This window comes from Amphibalanus amphitrite, unplaced genomic scaffold (assembly GCF_019059575.1).
Source record: "Amphibalanus amphitrite isolate SeventyFive unplaced genomic scaffold, NRLGWU_Aamphi_draft 000597F_arrow, whole genome shotgun sequence".
In the NCBI taxonomy this organism is placed as follows: domain Eukaryota; kingdom Metazoa; phylum Arthropoda; class Thecostraca; order Balanomorpha; family Balanidae; genus Amphibalanus; species Amphibalanus amphitrite.
Window position 1 is genome coordinate 408,703 of NW_024882091.1, and position 20,773 is coordinate 429,475.

Below are 20,773 nucleotides of genomic sequence, written 5' to 3' on the forward strand. Positions count from 1 at the left end.
TTCCATCCGCACGGTCCGAAAAATCTACTGAACGGTTGGCGTTCGGACTGTGTTTATTTGACATCAAAATACGCACGTCACTCTCACACCTACATACTGAACGGGGCGGATCGCGCGCGTCGAACGACACAAGAGAACACAGTGTGCAGATAGCCGGAAACGGTGAGCGAAACAGCGGCCAAACGCTGACGTAGCGACGGTGCGGCTGCGGCAGCCAAGCCCCGACCGAACCCTGTCCGACTCGCGCGGAAGAACTAACGCTCTAGGCACTTAACACGCGCCTCGTTTACAAATGTATCAACACACATACGCTCAGCCAAATCATGCTGAGCCCGACATACCAAAAATGGAAAATTGATAATGTAACGGACTAACCAACAAAACACGAAACCGACGCCATCACTAAATATAAACTCTCTCGCTCACGAAGGGACGGCTGGCTGCCGTTCGCCGTAAAAAGTGCAGCTCCACAGCGCCAGAAGTCGTGAGCCTGTCATAAAAAGACGAACACATTCAAATGATAATGACGAAGCCTGAATAGAACTCAAATGCTTAATGGTCCAAAAGTACTAATGGCCAATCTTTGTCACGAGCTACGATAACGGTGCCAGCGCGACCACCGGAGATCTCTTCTGGCGGCGCTCGACGTGGCGGTATGCATATGTGTGTGGAATATATGTATGTACAGGCTCGCCCAGACAGGAATGACATGATCTGGCATGATCGGGAGGCGTCACGCCCCGGCAGCGGCGCCGGAAACAATCATAGCTGCACAGAAACACTGCCAGGCGCAGCCAGCGACCGCGCCGCGAGGCCGGCACGGGTACGGCAGAAGCGGTCGGTAAAATAGCGCACAGGAATGCTATCGTTCTTTCTCTCTCTCTCCGCGTCTTCAGATCCCGGGGTAGACGCTTCGTCTCAGATCCTTCATCTCAGATCTTAGACGTGACATCAGATCATCGGTGCCTCAGATCAATCAATCTCAGATCTAGTGATGGGACGCACGATCTTTCAAATCAGATCAGATCAGTTTTCTGGCCCCTCTGCGGCCCTTTCCTGTCCTTTCTCACCCCTCCGAACACCAGCACTTTCCCACCACGCCACGCAGCAGCACAGTCTCGCACGACTTACGCACGAAACGCGAGCGATTTCCGCACGATTTCCGCGCAATTTCGCGAGAATTTCGCCCTCTCCTGGTGCCCGCGAGGCCGGCAGTTCTCCCCGGAGACGTTCATCGTTCACTAGACGTAGGCGGCACCCGTGGGCGGCGAGCCTTTGCGCTTCTGTGCGCCGTACTGACCAATGAACGAGCCGTCCTCGGTGAAACGGCCTGTGGACGGGGAAGGAGAGTTAGTGAGGGAGCAGTGGCTGCAGCAGGCGGGGAAACGGGGCCGGCCGGTATGTGGAGGACTGGGTGACGAGCCGAGTAGTGAAGGGGAGAAGTAAAGAAGATGACATAAGCAAATCGGTAAGAAGAGACAAAACATACATAGAACAAACAACAGAACGGCGAATCAAAATCAACATGAAGATAAGCAACAATACAGGAACTTAACAAAATAGGATTGTGGTAATCGTCCACGAAACTCAACAAGACAAACATAAGTTAACGGCTATAGAAAACTAATTAATCAAAATATTAGGCAAATGAACACATATCTACAATTGCCTATTTAGACAAAAAAGTACATACTTTAATCAAGGGAGGTCAGGGGCGCGGGTGAAGAGACAGGAGCCGGGCGAGAGGCGGGTGGCGTGAGGTGATATGAGGAGGTGACGCAGCCGTGGAGTGAGTACGGTACAGGAGTAGGAGTGACTCTGCACAGAACAAAGCTGCTGAGGAGACCAGTTCCCGGTGACGGACCGTGCGAGGGACGAGGCGGAACAATCTGGGACGGGACACATAAAGCAGCTCAGGACGTGGGTACAGCTCGGGGACGTGCAGTCGGCAGCTACAGACCGTGCGTGGCGGCGGTGGCGGCGGCGGCGGCGGGCGGCTAGACGAAGGTACCGACTTTGTCGACGGCCGGCGGCGGCATCGGAGCACCGTGCTGCCTCCGACCGCGGCCGTACTGGCCGATAAACGAGCCGTCCTCGTTCATACCCTCTGCGACGGCGCGGCGGGGCCGGACCGTCAGTGGGACACAGCTGAGCCGTGAGGGGCGGAGCCGGACGGCCGGCGGGCACACAGACAGACAACGGAACCGGGCGGCGGCGGGACAACCGAACCAGGCGACCGGGGGCTCCGACAGGGTCGCGCGGGGAGCGACCCGGTGGAACAGTTCGCACCATGCAGTGGAGGGGTGCACGTGGGGAGGGGCGGGGCAGACTAGGTCATATGTATTGGGTCACGTAAACACGAACGGGCGTGGGGTGACGTGTCATCCACCAACAACGGAAAGGCACATCTAGTGATAAAAAGCGAGCTCGTGCACAAATATACTGAAAAGTGGACACAAGCATAATAAAAAGATTTATACTGTTGCTTAATTTATGAAACCAACTTTATATAAGGCATTAAAACTGCAACGTAATATGGTGGTAAGTTGACTGATCTAATAATACACACATAGAAAATATCATTCTACGGGTTAAAAACAAGCTATTTATCAATAACATGTATAAAACTAAATCCAATTATAAGCGCAGGCGGTAAAAATGAACAATCACACTCCAAGCGGTGACTGGCTGTATTCTAAGAGTGACCGGCAGCAGTGATTGGTGACCACCGGCGACTCTCGGCGCCCGCCGAACTGACCTGCCGGGTCGTCGCCGTACTGACCTGCCGGGTCGTCACCGTACTGACCTGCCGGGTCGTCACCGTACTGACCTGCCGGGTCGTCGCCGAACTGACCTGCCGGGTCGTCACCGTACTGACCTGCCGGGTCGTCACCGTACTGACCTGCCGGGTCGTCACCGTACTGACCTGCCGGGTCGTCGCCGTACTCTGCCATGGAGTCCGTGTCACTCTCGTGCGGGTGTTTGACGTCCGAGCTGACGCTGCCGCGACCGCCCGGAGGCATCTTCGCCTCCAGCGGCTGCTGGTACTCCTGCACACACGAGACAGAACGGAGGGAATGGTGCTCAGAGAAACACAACCGAACATCAACTGACGATTCAAATGTGGTCAGTTGTACTCCATCCTCTGAAGAAGGGAAAAATAATTGGTGGCCCTCTCCCAACAAATAAAATAAAATAATATAAAATAAAATGAAATAAAATAAAATAAAATAAAATAAAATAAAATAAAATAAAATAAAATAAAATAAAATAAACGAAACAGGATAACGCTCAGACACCTGAATCAAAACAAGAGTCCGTCTGCCTCCCTCCCTCTCTCCGCTCTCACCTGGAAGCCATCCTCCGGGTAGAGGTCTCCTCTCCCGTGCGCGATCTCGCGGTCCTGAACGTCGTATTTTCCTCCGCGGTTGCGGCGCACGATGCAGACCAGGACCAGGATCAGAAGCAGCAGTGCCACGGCCAGCATCATGGCGATGAACCAGCCCGAGGTGTGGACGGACTCGACGGGACGAGCGTACGGAGCGTTCGGAGAGTAGGTCTCCACCTGAGAGACGCGGGGATGAGCGGTGTTAATAGAATGGAGTACAAGATAGGAGTACAAGATTGACGTGATACTGATAACACTTAAATCATTTGACCAAATAATATTGACGTAATATTCAAAGGTAAAAATGAATACACACACAAATGCGCATACACCAAATTAACCACCATCAATCGGATGAATCTCTTGTCACCGTACGGAGCGTTCCCTCCCGTCCCCCGTTCACCCACCTCCTCAATATCCGAGGCCTGGTAGTAGACGCCGTCCACGGACACAGTCCTGATCTCGTACACCATTCCGGGCTCCAGGTCCCGCAGCACGATACTATCGTTGTAGTACTCGGGCGGGGTCTTCTGGAAGTCGCTCTCTCCGTGTCGGCGGTACTGGACGAAAAAGTGCGAGCCCGGCCGGCCCTGCGTGTTGGGCAGCCAGGTGATCTTCAGGTTGTTCCCCTCGGTGCCGTCGTCATTGGGCACGTGTGACCAGACCAGACTGGGACGGTCCGGCGGGCGGGGCATCGGGTCGCGCGTGGTGCGCTCAATGAAGTACCTGGAGGCATGGGCAGAATAAAGACGGGTGAGTTGGTGCAGGGTCATGTTTTAGGGCCTCGGTTCAGGGTCTCAGGTGCTCTAGGGGGTATCATAATGGGTGGAGGGCTGACGACTCTTACGCGGCTGGTGTTGCTGAATGAAGTAGTCGAAGAAGGTGCAAGCTGGTAAAATAAGGGAAATCCAAATCATGGACGACAGGGCTATAGTGTACGCCATAAATTGACAATTGACTCACCCGACCTCAGCTCGTCAGTGAGCAGCTTATATCTACTTAACGTTTTTCTCAGCTACCCACTACACCCCAGCCCATCTCCTTTCTCTAACCCCTCCTCTGCCCAACTCTCTCCCATCCCGATCCACTTACGCCTCTCCCTCTCCGGCGGCCGTCAGCGCGCGCACGTGGATCCGATACTTGGTCGACGGCTTCAGAGTAGCCAGCTTGGCCCGCGTGACGCGCGGATCGTCGATATGCGGCGTGCGGTCCAGCAGGGGGCCCATGGTCAGGTTCTGCACCGTCTGGTACTGGATCTTGTAGCCGGTCAGGATGCCGTTCGGCTCGAGAGGCTTCTTCCAGATGAGGAAGAAGGCAGATGAGCCCATCGGGATGGCCTCCAGAGAGTCCACGGCGCTGGGTCCTGCGGCACGAGCGGGAAGGAGTGAGAGGCTATTCCCGGGCCAGACACAGCCAGAGGCAGCTCTCTTGTGCCAAAAGTTCACGCGTTTCATAAAAAAACAGTTTGGTATTACATTGGATGCGCCATTGACGCGCGTCGTTTCAAACCATCCGTACTGACCAACATATTCACTCGATCTGTAAATCGACACCAGAGCAGATAAGGAAACTAATGGTATCAAGTAGGTCGTCAAGTAGGGTCAAACGTTATGTTTTCGCTCTAAATCCTGGCGATTATGCTAATTTGGTGTGGTGAGCGGTACGAGAAATGAAGGTCTTTCCGGTCTAAAATACGGAACGAGGGAAGAATGATAGGGCAGAAGTAAAACGACTATCGTAAAACACACATTGGTTGGAAAATAATCAAGATCCCTGTCAACATGGGAGGCATTATGGACTGGTGTACTTGCGGCAGGTCCGTCTGGTGATACAATCTAGGGCGGACCACTGACGCGAAAACTACCGGGACTAGCCACCACAGCCCACAGGGCGGGGTCAGCGCCTGCATTTCATAACATAAGAGTATCGGCAAAGTAGAACTTCTCGGTGATCAAGGACAAAATATCGGGAGAAAACGGCCTACATAACAGGATGTTTTTGAAAATCAGAAACCACAAGGACACTAAGCCAGTAGATGCAGCCCACTCACCATGACTACCGTGCCATGTCTGCACAGAACCCCTTCCGCTCCAAATACCAGTCCCACGGTCACCCCTTTTCCCATACTCACGTCCTTCTGGCGTGTTGAAGGTGATCACCTCGCTGGGCGGACCCTCGTAGGCCCGGTTGAACGCCAGAATCTGCACCTTGTTGCGCGCGTGAGGCTTGAACTTGTCCACCAGGCCCTTGGTGGCCGTCGACTCGAAGGACATTTTGCGCATCTTTTCGCGTCCTTCACTCTCCGTCCATGTTTGAATCTGAGTGGAGAAGCAACAGAGTGAACAGGACGAAACGTGAACAGAACGAGACTAGTGGAGGATAAACGATGATAAGCAGTGTTGAGCTACTCTACGGCATTGGTCGAGTGTCATGTTTGAAAAAGTTTTGAAAACATCGCCAACTATAACGCAGCAAATGCGCTACACGGGATGTTACACCCGCAAGGGGCCTCTCATTCACCCTTCTCTAGTTATACCATTCATGCACCCCAATTCCCTGTCACTCGATATCGAACAGGTTTATTTCCTGTACCCGTTGTAGCCATTAGCCACCCGCTCCCACTGACCCGGTAACCGAGGAACTCTCCGCGCAGGGTGCTGTTGTCCACCGGGTCCCAGGAGAAGGTGGCTCGCTTGCCGTCGTGGATCTGCACCAGACGGAAATTAGTTGGCGCCGCCGTCGGTACTGTGGGTAGAAGCGGCGGCGGTGAGGCGGGTTCGGGGGTGACGCCTAACACCGGTATCGAAATAGTACGAAAGTAATGTGTTCTTGGCGTATTCGGTCAACTAGTAAGTTGAGAGTGATAAACTGACAAAAGCTGACATATTTGACGAACATTGAATAATCGGGGCATTCCACAGATGCTCCAGAGCCGTTGTTCCTAACAAAAAAAAAAACGGTTTCAGTAAATATGCCAGAAGACAGGCTTACTCTATCAAAAGGTCACAAGAGCGGCTGGCTCACTGAGCTCACAATTAGCCCCTAGTTCGGTAATCAAAACTTTATCAACACCTCTACCATCCCATAGATCACGACATCGGTCCAAAGCACCCAACAAATGACACACCCAAACCAAGATCACTACATTTCATCACCATCGCTCTCCCAATTTTCCGCAGCCGCTCCTTATGACTCAACCACCCCCCCCCCCCGCTCCCACTGACCCTTAGGACCCTCCCCTCCCCTCTACATAGCGCTCCGACCGACCCTCGCACCACCCCCCCCCCTTCCCCTCCAACTGACCGTCCTCTCCGGAGTATCCGATCACCTCCACGGGCGAGACCTTGCTCTCGCCCAGCTCGTTCTGTGCCTCCACCCGTATCCGATACGGCACGTAGGTGGGTTGGTTGGGGATCAGCAGGTGGCTGCGGCGCCAGTCGGTCACCACCTCCTGGTTCCACTCGTCATCCGTGTCGTTACGCTTCCAGTAGACGCGGTAGCGGAACTTGCGCGCGTTGTGGTCGATCTCAGACATCGGCTGTGTTGGGACGGGAAGCGCAGGGTTTCAGTCAGTTAGTCAGTCACAAGAAGTGAATGTAAGCGGGATCCCTAGCGTTAGTGTTCTGAGAAATGACACTTTGGTATTGGGGTGTATAATTGGCAAAGATGGTAATATAGGGTATTGCGCATCAGCTTATCTTATACTCCGTTGCAGCGAGGGCCAGGCAGCAGCCAGGAAGAAGAAAAAAATGCAAAACATAAGTGATTTTCGTATTATCAATGTCATCAGTGTATCGAAATGTTGCTTAGCCCTATTACATAAAGTTCTATCGATCGATATCTGAATTTTGCCAGTATCCATGAGTACACCCTCTCATCCCCCCACATTCTCTCCCAAACGTCATTGAAGACAGTCAGTCTCCCTCTTTTCTCACTCACCGTCCAGCGGATAACCAGGTTGTCGGGCTCCGTGCCGCGACCCTCCACATTCTCCGGGTTCTTCTCGGGCAGATTTTTCGGCGTCGTGCACACCTCCGAGTGGCCGGACGGCAGGGACGGTCCCACGCGGTTGACGGCAATCACTCGGAAGGTGTAGTTGGACCACGGACTCAGCGACACCACGTAGCTGTTGTCGGAGCTCTTGGTCTCGGCCGCCTCCACCCAGGTGTCGGGGGTAAAGCTGGTGTTGTACTGGATTATGTAGCGCAGGATCGGCGCCCGGTTGTCGCCGTTCGGGGCCCACTCGACGTCGGCGCTACGCTCCCTGTTGGGCGAGTGGGGTGGACACACGTGGGTAAAGTTGGGGAATGCAGAATGAGGGCTTGGGCGGTCACGTGGATATATCACAGAGAAGTAGAGAAAGTGATGCAGTCAGTCACCCCCAAACTGACTCACAGGGCCTAGTAACATCAATTATTTAAGCTATCGGTACATTAAACCACAATATTCATCAATCCCAGTCCAGCTGCTTCCCGAACCCAACAAGACGTAGACGTTTTCATTCATGCAATCTGACTGGCATTTGTTCTAACTTTTGGAAAAAAAACGCATGCACACACAAACTCTGACAAATGACAAACAAACAAACAAACAAACAAACAAACAAACAAACAAACAAACGAAACTCTCACGCCACCAAATAGTTCCTCCAGTTTACCCCACATCCCCTCCCCCGCCACAGCCCGGCCGTCACTGCGCACCTGCAGGTGGCGTGTTTGAAGACGGGCGCGTTGGGTACGTCCTCGACCTTGAGCGTAGCGTTGGACTCTGCACTGTCCAGCTCCGTCGAGGCCACACATGTGTAGCGCTTCGAGTCGAGCTCGGTCGTCTTGGTAATGGTCAGCGAGTTGTCCGAGGTCTGGATGAACCTGCCGCACGCCAAAAAACAGGCGCAGTCAGTGTCAGGACAGGGAGACGGGCATCAAGCACTGTCACCGCGCATGACCAGTTCAGGACCAATAATGAAGCATGACGTCAATAAAAGAGCAGTAACATAAATAATGCACAATTGATTGATCAGCTTATGTCTAAACCAAGTAACGAGAGGTATTTCTCGAGAAGAAATCGAAAAAATATGTTTCACATCTAAGAAATGAGGCAACTACAAAAGTCCATATCAAATTTCATGCTCTGTTTACCCGCTCTGCCCATTCATTATTAGACACCACTTTACCCACTGACAACATACCATAGTGCTATAAAAACGCCATAAAGCTCGTTACACCCTGTCCAAGCCTTCCCAGCCTTCCATGCCACCGTTCGCCCTTCTGTCCCTGGTCTAGCCCCGCTCTCGGTCTCACCTCGGCTCAGTCTCAAAGTTGATGGGTACGCCGTCGGCCAGCCAGTCAATGCTCAGCTCCAGGGTCGGGTCGACAGTGGCAGTGCACCGGAACGTGGCGGAGTTGCCAGCCACCACCTGGTAGTCCTCCGGGCCCTGTGTGATCTTGGTCGGCTCTGCGCGGTAGAAAGAGACCCAGACGCACAAAGAGGGGGGGGGGGGGGGTGTCAGTGGTTTGATGGGACCAGTGAGACGAAGATGAAATCGGGACAGATAACAAGCGGTGTAATACAGCTTACTCGATGTGTTTTGAAGAAAAATTTTAGTTTTCAAATCAACCCGTATGAGGAGATTCATTTCAGCTACAAAATCTGGAAACACCGAACTTTTGTTTACAAAAAAAAAACCTTTGGGGCACTATATCACATCCAAACTGAGAGTCGGAAACCTAATCACAGACCCAAACAGACGGGCAGGCGGCAGCCGCGGTAACCAGCCCCGTTTAACCCCACCCCTCTGCACATCACAAGCCCGCCTAGGCTTGGGTCTGACCGTGCTAAGCCGGGACAGTCTGTTTGGGCCTGACGCACCTTTCACGACGAGCGTTCCCTCTGCCTGGTCGCTGCCCAGTCGGCTGGTGGCCAGACACATGTAGGTACCGGCGTCCGACGAGGAGACGCGCCTGTGGACGGGGGCAGCGTGAGCACCGGGCTATCCAGGAAGTCAGGACGTCGGAGTCGAGGGAGGAGAGAATAACGGCAGCAGCATATAATGAAATCGGGACAGACAAGACATGGAAAATGTCAAGGCAGTCGAAACGGATTCACTCGGGAGGAGCCTTAGCTTCTATTTCACTTGGCGCATGAAATGGATATCACATTAATGTGAGCGTTCTGAAACTGCTGCAAGTAGGAAAGGCCTGCGTATTCCCAGCATGATGAAAAGGAGCAGTTATTGGCACACACAAAAAAGAGATAAAAACTACCGTACACTAAATCCAACTAAGAAATGAATCCTCGCAATGACCAAGCCGCAGCGTGTAACTTTAAAAGAACTAACTGTTCTAAAAAAAGTAAACGCGTATCACTTGACACGACCCGCCCAATCTACCTGCCTCCTCACCATTCCCGCCCGTCCACTGTCTCCACCCCGCCCATACTCACTTGATGGTGAGCGTGCCGTCTGGAGCGGTCTGGAACCGTCCCCCTGTCCTCTCGTCACCGTCCTCCCCTCCGTAGAGCCACTTCACCTCCGGGAGAGGCGCGCCGAACACCTCACACACCATCTCCACGTCCGTGCCCTGCACCGTGGCCACGTCCTGCGGCCGCTTCACGATCTCCGGCGGCAGCTCCAACACGTTCACGTACACGTCCTTGTAGACATAGCCGTTGTTGTTGGTGGCGTTGCAGCCGTAGTTGCCCGTGTCCGACTTGCGCAGGTCGCGGATGGTGATCTTGTTGGGGGTGGCGATGCGGCGCGGGTTGGGCTCGGCCTCGCTCAGCGGCAGGCCGTTGTGCGTCCACTTGATGTCCGGTTTGGGCACGGCGACGGCGTCACACTCGAACACCACCGTCTCGCCCTCGGCAGCGTTCTTCACCTCGGGCTCTTTGGTGAACTCGGGCACGGACTCGAGGCGCAGTTTGAAGGAGCGTGTCTGCGCCGTGCCCACGCCGTTACTGGACGTGCACACGTACTCGCCCTCGTCACTAAAGTCCACATTCCGGATCACCAGCGACTTTCCGAAGTTGTTCATCTTGATGCGTCCGTCGCTAAGGTCTAGCGGCCCGTTGGATTTTTGCCACTGGGTGCGTGGCAGCGGCCTGCCGAGAAGGTTGGATCAGTGTGAGATCGAACGATCTAGCGCCTCGGGAAAACAGCACAAGATGTGCCTGAGTGACTTGACCAAGACGAGCTAAGCATGATCAAAAAGTTAACTCTGGGCTGGATGAAACCGGTATTTCCCTTAACTCTACGCGGCCTGTGTCTACTCATTCATTCTCGCTGCATCTTACTATTTAAACACCACCCTGACATTGGCTACTCCCTCCCGCCTCAGAACCCAGCACCGCCCCACGCTCTCCTACTCACGTTCCGCCGTAGATACACCAGATCTCGACTGTGCTGCCCTTGATGGCTGCGATGTTCTTGGGCGATACGTACTGCTCCGTCGGCTGCCGCTTGTTCTTGGAGCTGACGCTGCCCGTGCGCAGCACGTTCAGACTCACGCGGTTACCGACTTTGTACTCGCTCCTGGTGAACACAGGCGTCCAGGGAGGGTCAGCGCTCCGCGCAAGGACAGCGTCTGAACGGGGACCAGCGGGAGGTTATATAACAACTAGGGGCAGAGAGACACTGCTGATGAAATCTGCAGTCGCGAGGAAAGCATGAACACAGTCACAATTCATTTTAGGGTTATAGAAAATAGCATCAAACATGTAAAACACGCAATTTTAATCGCATATGATAGCTTGATAGCTTAGCTTGCTTGATGTAGCTTGATAATAGCTTGATACTGAATAATGGCAAAGTCCCGGTTGCGGACGCTAACATGTGCAGTTAAGAGTGCAAGGGAGGGACTGTCTCCAAAAGGGGTGCTGATTTCGCTGACAGGGGCTGCTGATGTCGCCAACAGGGGCTGCTGATGTCACCAACAGTATTGCCGCTGACAGGGCCTGATGTCGCCGACAGGAGTGCTGATGTCGCCGACAGGGAGTGCTGATGTCGCTAGGGCGCTGACCGGCGGGGCGGAATGGCTCACCGGAAGGGTGACGTGGCCGAGCAGGCGTAGACGAAGCCCTCGCTGGCGTCCTTCAGGGTCACGTTGCTGAACCACAGGTTTCCGAAAGGGTCCACCGTCTTCCGAGAGGAGTTGATGCTCGACAGAGAGCCGCCGTCACCCTGTGGCGGATCACGGTCCGGTTAGTGAGGTCGGGGCGCACCAAGATCAGGTAGGTACAGCAACATCAGGTCAGAGTCAGACCAGTGGCAGAGAGAAGAGAGGGAGGGAGAGAGAGAGAGAGAGAGAGAGAGAGAGAGAGAGAGAGAGAGAGAGAGAGAGAGAGAGAGAGAGAGAGAGAGAGAGAGAGAGAGAGGCGGGCGAGGTCCGTGTCAAAGTCGGGTAAGTGAGATAGCGGTGGATCAAAGCCAGTAAACAACAGTTCGAGCGCAGTCATCCCAAATCTCACTCAAACGTCCCTCATGCCCTCCGACAGGCCTCCGCCGTTCTCCGGGACTCTCTCTGCCCTCACCTGGTACATCCAGTGCACCAGGGGCGCCGGGTAGCCCTCCGGCGGCTCGCAGTTGAGCACTATCGGCTCTCCCTCGTTAGCTGACATGGTGACCGGTGGCGCCACCTTGAACGAGTTCAGGTCCGACTTCCGGACGTGCACGGAGTTGGACGTAGCCGTGCCGTGCTCGTTGGTCGCTTTGCACTGGTACGCTCCTGGCGGGAGGGGGGGGGGGGTCAGTTAGCCATGCTCGTTGGTCTTGATCGTGAAGATATCATTCACAACAATCACTCACACCACCACCCTGGCAAAAAAAAAAAAAACGCCCACTTTCTAACGTAAATTATGGGTAGCTTATTTCAGTATAGACATTAGACACAGCACACATCATTCAAGAAACACTTAATACTGTTGGCATTTGTCTGTGCCATTCCTGTTCTTTATATTGAACCAAGCTATGGTCTCTTTATGATCCGTTTTCAACAGACTTTCCTTAACTTCTACTCTGCTACAATGAAGAGATCTTGTCAACACAAGGTCTAATGTATTTCCACGCCTAGTTGGCTTGTCGACCCATTGCTTTAAATGCATTCCGTTAAAGTTCTTTAGGAAGCCCTTCGCTCTTCCTGTCCGTCTACGCAAAGTCGGTGATGTAGCGTAACCTGTCTTCTTCCAATCTATTTCTGGTATGTTGAAGTCCCCCACTATTACCAGAGGGCCGTTCACAGTACTCAACGCTTCCATTATTTTGGCCAAGGCGTCGTTATTTTTCGGAGGCCGATAGCATATCGCTACGGTTACCGATAACTTATCGAGGTGAATCAGTAATACCTCGACACCAGCCGGATCCCTCAGCCGGATGGGTACCAGTGAGTTGCGCACGGCACACGCCACGCCGCCGCCGCGGCTTCCACGGTCGCGGCGGAACCACGTATGGTCGGGGAACGCTGCCTGTAGCTCCGAGTCCGCCACTTTGTCGGTGAGCCAAGTCTCCGATAATCCAAAGACATGATATTTCTCGTACCGTGGAGCGAGGGACCGCAGATGCGCTAGCTGTTTGTTAATACTGTTGGCGTTGCAGTGATACACAGAGAATTGTATGTAACCAGGCATAGTGGCGTGACGTGTCTGCAAGTTCAGCATATGCGTCATGTTTTATTATAGTCTCTACTAGGGTTACCCGCGTGCTCCGCAACGCGAAGGGGGATTTTTTGACCCGTGGGTATTGGGTTGGTCTGTGTCGATTTGGTTGGTAGATATCCATTTCGTTCGATTGCTTTTTGACGGCCAAGCATTTTGTAAGAAAACAAAAAGATACATCGCATCGAGGTGCCCGTGTCGTATTATCATGCGTTCTACTTTAGAATGATTCGAAAACTGGCGTGAAGTCTTTTGAGGGCCATCGATGAATTTCGCTAAAAATGACAATGTAATGGTTTGGAACATTTACATTTTTAAGGATACTGTTGCTAATCATGCAAAAATGAAGAGTGAATATTGGACAGAATTGAATGCTCTATCCAATGATACCATATTCAATTGCCAAAGGTATCAGGTTATGCAGCAAACCCCGTGTGATTAATAAAGTGGCACAAAATTGACAAACACCATTTTCTCCTGTGATTTGCACCACCTTGATTTGGATCAATCAGCTTTTCACAATTTTTATATGAGAGGCGGTACCTTTCTCTTGCAAATAGGCGTTGATTTAACTCGCTCCATTTAACGGTCACCTAAAAATAAAATCAATTCCAAAATCCCTCAAAAACCGCAATTTTTCAAATAAAAGTGCCCTCTCCGGTGCACGTGGCGCGTGCTATCCTCTGCATTGCACACCATTCAATAGCCCGTTCAATTCTGTACACGATGCTGTTTTCCCCGTGCCGGTCGGACCCCTGGTCACCAAGATATTGCACGGGAACTGGACCCGTGTCGGCCAAAATTAGCCGTTTTCGCCCGATTTCGCACGCCGATTTATACATGTAAAGTCTATGACGCGAATTTGCACTTTTTGAGCACGCGCCACGCGCTCCCTATCAATCCGATCGAGTTGAGACCCCTCAAAGGCACGTCGCGCATCCTTGATCTATAAGTTGTGCAAGTTTCACCGCGCTAGGTGCAACGCTCTGGCCTGTAGTCCACGCAAAGCACCACCAAGTCGGGACCTCGGTAACGGACAGACGCACCCTCCTCAAATAGTAATATAGATTTATTCATAACCATGCATAACTTCCGACTTTAAGTATCGTTATTTTTACGCGTGGTGTCGTATATGCAAAGTTCAGCATATGCGTCATGTTTTATTATAGTCTCTATTTATTTATAACCAGGCATAACTTCCGACTTTTAGCATCGTTATTTTTAAGCGTGGTGTCGTATATGCAAAGTTCAGCATATGTGCCATGTTTTATTATAGTATCTATTTATTCATAACATGCATACCTTCCGACTTTTAGCATCGTTATTTTTACGCGTGGTGTCGTATATGCAGTACATGCAATTCTATGTTTGGCCCTTCTTGGTTGACTGCGGGGTGTTGTGGCACTTCCAAATTCTGTCCTGATGTTGTATGCTCCGCAACTTCAACTCGATTCCTCCGACAGCCCTTTGTTGTATGGAAGGGACACTGTTGCCATTGGTTTATCCCGTGGATGTTGATGGGAAACTTCTCCACGCCGGGTTGATCGTTCTTTCTGGCAGTACATTGTCACATTACAGTGCTGTTTCTTGCTATGCCCAGAGGGCACATTGTCAGTGGGCACATTGGGGAACAGACTCACCACAGCGAAGCTTGCCATCTGTGAGTTTGGTGATGGTCACAAGGCCCAATCATGGGTTGATGATAGTGACGCGAAACTAACTAGGGGAGGAGACAGGAAACTCATCAATGGCAGCTTACTAGAGCTTGTATATCTTTAACCCCGAGTACATATGGAGGCATGCTGTGCTTTTGGTTCCGTTTTTGTTGTCCATGAGATGTCCCCCGTTCCTTTTCCTCTTTGGGAGAGTTGCTAGTTTGTTTTCACAAGCCGGATTTGGGCCTTTCTTCAATTTGGTGTACGCTCTATCACAAGTTTGTTCATATATCCTTTCTTGCCCATGGCAGCGATAGTGTAATCCTCTTCTGCTGGGAGCAGGACTGTTCTATTATCCTGTTTGAAATTCTTCATACCAACTTCCTCTTCAGTGGTTTCGACTAATTTTCGGCACTGTACTTCTTTCTGCCTGCCGCTGTCAATGACAGCTTTTCTTCAATGCCCTTCATTTTTTTTCTTGCACCATACATGGTCTTCCCTGGTTTCACTTATTCGGTTGAAGTCGCGACACACTTTTTGAGGTTGAATATCACAACAGAGGAATGCGTTGGAGCTGCTTCTGCTATTGTACTTTCAGATTCCGGCACCATCGGCTTCGGCATATTGATGCAATCTGCTTCCTAGATGCCAAATTGGTCAACAACAAGATTCGAACCAGCAACCTTCCATATCCACCGCGGGCGCCCTAACCAACTACGCTACAAAACCCACCCTCTCCAACAATATAAAAGAGAACGTAGTTCACACCGTGCGTCACCGACGCCTGATAGGGTCGGGGCGAGTTGCGTGACGTCACGGCTAAGTACCTACACGAACCCTATCAACAAGATAGGTATTTTGAGCACCTATTGATTGCTGAAGTAGATCACAGATGAAGTCACGTCGAAGTTCAAAACTGAGAGCCCCTACATTAAGGACTTCGGAGCCCAATCGCCGAGCAATTGACAGAGAAGTGAGATTGATGACACAGAGTCTGAGCAACCAAAACGAGCTGCATCTGACTTCTGAGAATATCTACATTTGTCAATGGCAGCTGCCCCGTATCGTTCGTCTTCACTGCGGCGGACATGTACACCTTTTGACATCTGTGAAAGGCTACAGAGCTGTGTGTGGAGCGTCTACCTGTGCCTTGAGGAGTTTATCAGCGATTGTGTCTGGCAAAATGTGTACTGGTGAGTGCCCACTTCGTGTCCGATAGCTTGTTGATACCGTGGGGCCGCGGGGCGGCATGCAGTGGTCTGAGCTCTCTCACCTATGTCCTCGTCGCTAGGTGAGGTGATCACCAGGGTACCCCGGTCGGGCTGTTTCGACATCCGCTTGTCGTACACCTGCCAGTGGAACGGCTTGCCGTTCTTGAACCAGGAGAACCTGCCGCAGACAGACAGACACACGTGGGTCAGACATCCGGGCCGATCAGGCAGAGACGATAGTGCAGCGGCCAGATAGCTGCACCATATCGATGGCAGTGGTGTATTGTAGCTCAACACGTGACGTTTCGGGAATATGTCCAGTAGTGAGATGGTGCAGTACTGCCGTGGTAATGGAAGCGGTAAGGAAGAAGAGAGGCGACAAAGCGACCGACACAATCACATGATATGATATGGCATTTGGCACTTGCATGACAATATTGGGAATCTGTATGGAGCAAGCATAAGCGTGACTGCCGTACTGGAATGTATGAGCGCTAGATGTGTACACAGAAACGATGCCTGGTACCGTGGTGATAACGAATGAGATGTAAACATTGCACAAGCAAGTGAAATGTTTACCATCTGTATCAGGTCCAATCATGGGACCTAATATGCGTTAGCCCATATTGGTGGCCAGCACAGAGGTCCGTTGGCACAAGTGGCAATTATCAGATTTTTGCAAATTGCCAATGGCCAACAAACACATCAGAAAACAATATTAGAGGACACTATCTACCCAATCTATCATCGAGTGTCCACCCTCCTGCACATTGACCTCCTGCATTTCAACTCGATTCTTTTTCACACCTCCAGCCGTCCCCACTCGCTCATGGGTGGCTCCGCGGCGCTGCAGTAGCGCCTCCTCACACAGGACACGCTCTCACGGGACAGGCGCTCGCAGGCGACACCTCTCACATTGGGCACGCTCTCACAAGGACGGACGTCCGCCTCACCCACAGCTTCAGCCGGGCCATCGTTCACCGGTGCCCTGTCAGCCCTTCAGAGCGAGCCCACAGCCTATTCCAGTCTCTCTAGCTCCACCCTTCGTCGCGACTCGGAACAGTTTTCTGTCCATCGGCGGCTTGGAGCTACACTAGCGCCCCTGGCGGCTGAGACACCAGCGCCCCTGGCGGCGGCGGCGGCGCTCAGCCGCTGGGACTGTGATGGATGATGAGACATGAGAGAAGCCGCTCGATGCCGACGGCCGCCGCCACAGACTCCTTCTCGTCCCAGGTTCCCTGACGATCCTATTCCACTCGCCGTCGTCCACCTCGCTCTCCGACGGACTGTCGGATAGCGTGCTGTATGTGCCCGCGCGGTCCGATACCCACGGCGTGGAGGATGTCGGCGAGCGGCATGATACCCATTACCCGCCGCTCGCCGCCAGTCACCACCAGTCGATCTTAAAAGTACCGCGCATCGGTGCGGCGGTGCCAGCAAGCTCGACCGAGGGAGGACTCATATGAGGATGAGGATGTTATCGAAGGAGAAGGGGTGAGGGCCGAAACAACTTAAAAGGGACCCTCCCACCTTAAAGGTAGTGTGCCAGCTTTCTTGGACCGTATGGAGTTAATGGCCCAGATAAGGAGAACCGGATTTTTAGAACTTATCCATACCTTCAAAACTCATGGAAACGTCTTAAATTCTTCAAATTTTGAGTACCCCAGTGCGAAATTCGCCCCGACGGGTTGTCGGTCGTACCCCAACCACATTTCACACCACTATGAACAATAATGCACACACTGAAATCGCTATTACCGATATGCTCATCCAATCAAGTTTCGATAAACCCGTTCATCATCAGTTCCTGCGGTTTCGAACACGCCTGTTAGGTGGTGCGGTAGACCACGCCCAAATCCAGGGCCCCGGTAACGTGATGTAGCCGAGTCAGGGCAGCGTGCGCTGACCCAAGCCGGAGCCGCGCGTCCTCCCGGTGTCATGTGATAGCCCGCGGGGATGCGGTAGACCGCGCCCAAAGCTGCGGCCCCGGCTTGGGTCAGCGCACGCTGCCTCGACTCGGCTACCTCACGTTACCGGGGCCCTGGCTTTGGGCGCGGCTTCTGCTCATACTTTGTGGTGCGGTGGTGGTGCGTCGGGCTGCGCGCTCTGACTTCGGCCAAGAAAAATGCGTCAGCTGATCATTGTCATTTCTGCCACTTGCGTGTGGTGAAATGGGGTCATAACTTATAAGACGGCTTTTTCATATCAATTATTTTACATAAAATCATATTTCAAACCATAAATAATGTTTGACAGCTAAATAAAAGAAACAATACCAATACGGGCTTACAGTTTAAGGCTCGATATTGTGTTGTCTACGATTAGACAGCTGATAACTCATTCCCGTACGTCATATGGTCGTAACACTATAATGACCTTTGCTTATTGTCACAAGTGCGCCGCATTCGCAATTGTTGCCCGACGCCTGTTTGCAGGTGAGCCCACTACAGTTGTTATACATATCTAAAAACCGATAAACTTTTAGGCGAAAAAGGCACTATTCCAGGCCCATTTTTGATTTTTTTGGCGATATTAGGTAAAAACAGAAGCTTCTTATCCTAGGAAAAATAAAATGGGAAATCTTTCAAAGGTGGCACACTACCTTTAACATTAGTTTTGAGTTGAGATAGCCAAGTTTGCGGCCAGGCTCAGAAACCACCATTTATCCTGGTCGCAACCCCCGCAGCTTTATGGTGTTCAAGAAATTTCTTCCCTTTACTTGCAGGGTGGGACCAGCGTGGTCCCTATCTCTTAACCATTACGGGAATCTGATGACGTCATCAGGCTTTCCAACGTCCGTTTAATGTTTGACTAAAACGTTTTGTAGCACGCGGGGTATATGCTGCTTAACGCGCAACAAATGCCGCACTTTCAAATAAAGTCGCTAGGAACAGCGGAGATCCCAAAAAGTAAACAAAAGTAAAAGTCTAATATCTTGAAAACCGGTGAATATTTTTCGATGAAATTTGGTAGATATTCGTTTTTGCTCTTTTTGAACTGAGCGACATCACTTTCATGCCAATTCATTAACTTTTTTGAAGGTGGGAGGGTCCCTTTAACCCTCGCCGGCCGAGGGGGGGGGGTGCCGCCCCCCATAGGGTTTTTTCGCGATAGCTCCGAACACGCTGGCGATAGAGAGCTGAAACTTGGCATACCTGACCTTTGATCCAAGCCGCATCTTTTGACGCCAACCGCATTTTTGGGTCAGGTCAGGTCACTGACCTATGACGTCATAAGTGAACCTCTGCACGGTCTTCAGATGTCGCAACTTCGCAACGCCCTCACTGCCAGCTAGGAGATGTCACAGGGAAATGAAACTTGCAGGATCTAGTATCCATTATGAGTCCCACAATTTGTATATCTCGGATTTTTCCTAAAGGTCATATGATCAGGTCATTTTCGTGACCTCACCATTATAAGTCAATGGGGAAAAATGAAAGCTGCTATTCTGGCGCCGGGAACGATCTCCAACTATCTCAAGCACACAGAATCGTGATTTGATGCACTCCTTGCAAGGTTAGATGCGTCACTTTTGCAATGTTGACCTTGCGTGACGTCATTTATGACGTCATCAAGGTCATATTAGTTTTTCGTCAATAACTCTTGATCAAATTGAGCTAGCGAGTCGGGAAAGCCACCAATGGACTCAGGAAGACCTGCCAAATCGAATGATATGCGACATGGCCCCTTTCGACCAACTTCGTGACCTGGGGGTGCTGACCTGACCTTGACCTGAGGTCAACACCCCAAGTTGACCTGACCCGGACAAAAAGTATATCATTCGACGCGCCTGAGCGAGACGAACACGATGCTGCCAAAATCGGCGCTCTGCGGCCGTTTTTTTGCAAAGTTATTCACCAAAAACTGAACCGTACCTTGGGGCACTTGACCTGACCTCAGAGGTCACCGGTTGACCTAGGACCTTAAAATCGGGTACCAATCTCTGCGTCTCGTAACGGCGCACACGCTCGTTTTTTCCGCGACGCGCTAGCTCCACCAGGGGCGAAACGGCGAGGGGGGGTCGTACCCGTCCCCCCCCCCTCGGCCGGCGCGTATGTAGAAAACCAATAGGTCCGGCGAGGGTTAACCGTTGGTTCGCCGGTACTTCATTTCCCCGTGTAGCGATACTTTGAAAAGAGACTGTAACTTCTTTCCAGCGCGCATGATCTTGTCTAGCATTAAGGACTGTAGTTACTACTTGCTTCATCGTCAAAGTCCGGGTCGCAAAAAAATACGGTACACTAAACAGTGCATCATCAAACGGAACGATATCATGCCCGAAGCTATCCGGCGTCAAAGGCGGACACCGTGGACGAACATGAGCAAGAAGATGACAACACGACCGCTGACCAGCCAACTTACCGGAAAAAAAAACAGCTAAGGAGACAGTGCTTGGTTAATTCCAACATCAATACCAACAAGTCTCTATCAACAAGTCACGGCATGGACTAGCAAAACACAACACGCTTGTCGATCTGATAGAAACTCAGTTGGTATAATACCGACCCTCATCAGCACGAAGGCAAGGGCGGCGCCTTAGTCAGCGGCCCAGCAGTGTGGATATTCCAGGAGCCGGGCCAGGCTGACGCCGGCTGCGGTCGCGGCAACCGGTGAGCTCGGTCAGTGTCCCAGCCGAGTACCTACCGCAGGCACGGCCGGATATTGGTTACACCACTCTGTGTGTACGGACGAGCCGGGCGGCCCGGGCCCAGAGGCGGCTCAACAATGACTCAGGCGGCGCCGCACCACCCCCTCAGAGGGAGTTCCAAACTCGCGGCCGCATGTATAATATTATCACCGAGGAATGCCGTGGGGCCGTCGGGAGGCCCAGTGTTGCGCAACACAATGGCCGGAGTAGCACTGACCGCTGACCG

General features: G+C 52.1%; 1 protein-coding gene across 1 annotated transcript; it reads right to left on the minus strand.

Moving 5' to 3' along the window:
* Positions 1-35: 35 nt before the first annotated feature.
* LOC122394540 (neuroglian-like) lies at positions 36-16,873 on the minus strand. The gene is made up of 18 exons (XM_043391493.1): positions 16,857-16,873; positions 15,962-16,077; positions 11,915-12,108; positions 11,425-11,564; positions 10,755-10,916; positions 9,830-10,486; positions 9,257-9,348; positions 8,689-8,842; positions 8,089-8,256; positions 7,328-7,652; positions 6,692-6,926; positions 6,015-6,133; positions 5,520-5,706; positions 4,481-4,751; positions 3,796-4,114; positions 3,350-3,565; positions 2,927-3,050; positions 36-1,330 (listed from the first exon to the last, which is right to left on the minus strand). The coding sequence occupies exons 1-18, from the start codon at positions 16,871-16,873 to the stop codon at positions 1,242-1,244; spliced, it is 3,585 nt and encodes a 1,194-aa protein (XP_043247428.1). The 3' UTR covers positions 36-1,241.
* Between the last annotated feature and the right edge of the window lie 3,900 nt (positions 16,874-20,773).

What these genes read in the sequence shown, in the direction of transcription:
- LOC122394540 (XM_043391493.1), bottom strand. An exon ending in GACGGCACGCTCACCATCAA is followed by an intron (nt 9,349 to 9,829) that starts GTGAGTATGGGC and finishes CCCCGTCCACAG; the next exon opens with GCGCGTCTCCTCGTCGGACG. An exon ending in GTACGGCGACGACCCGGCAG is followed by an intron (nt 1,331 to 2,926) that starts GTCAGTACGGTG and finishes CCCCGTCCACAG; the next exon opens with GCCGTTTCACCGAGGACGGC.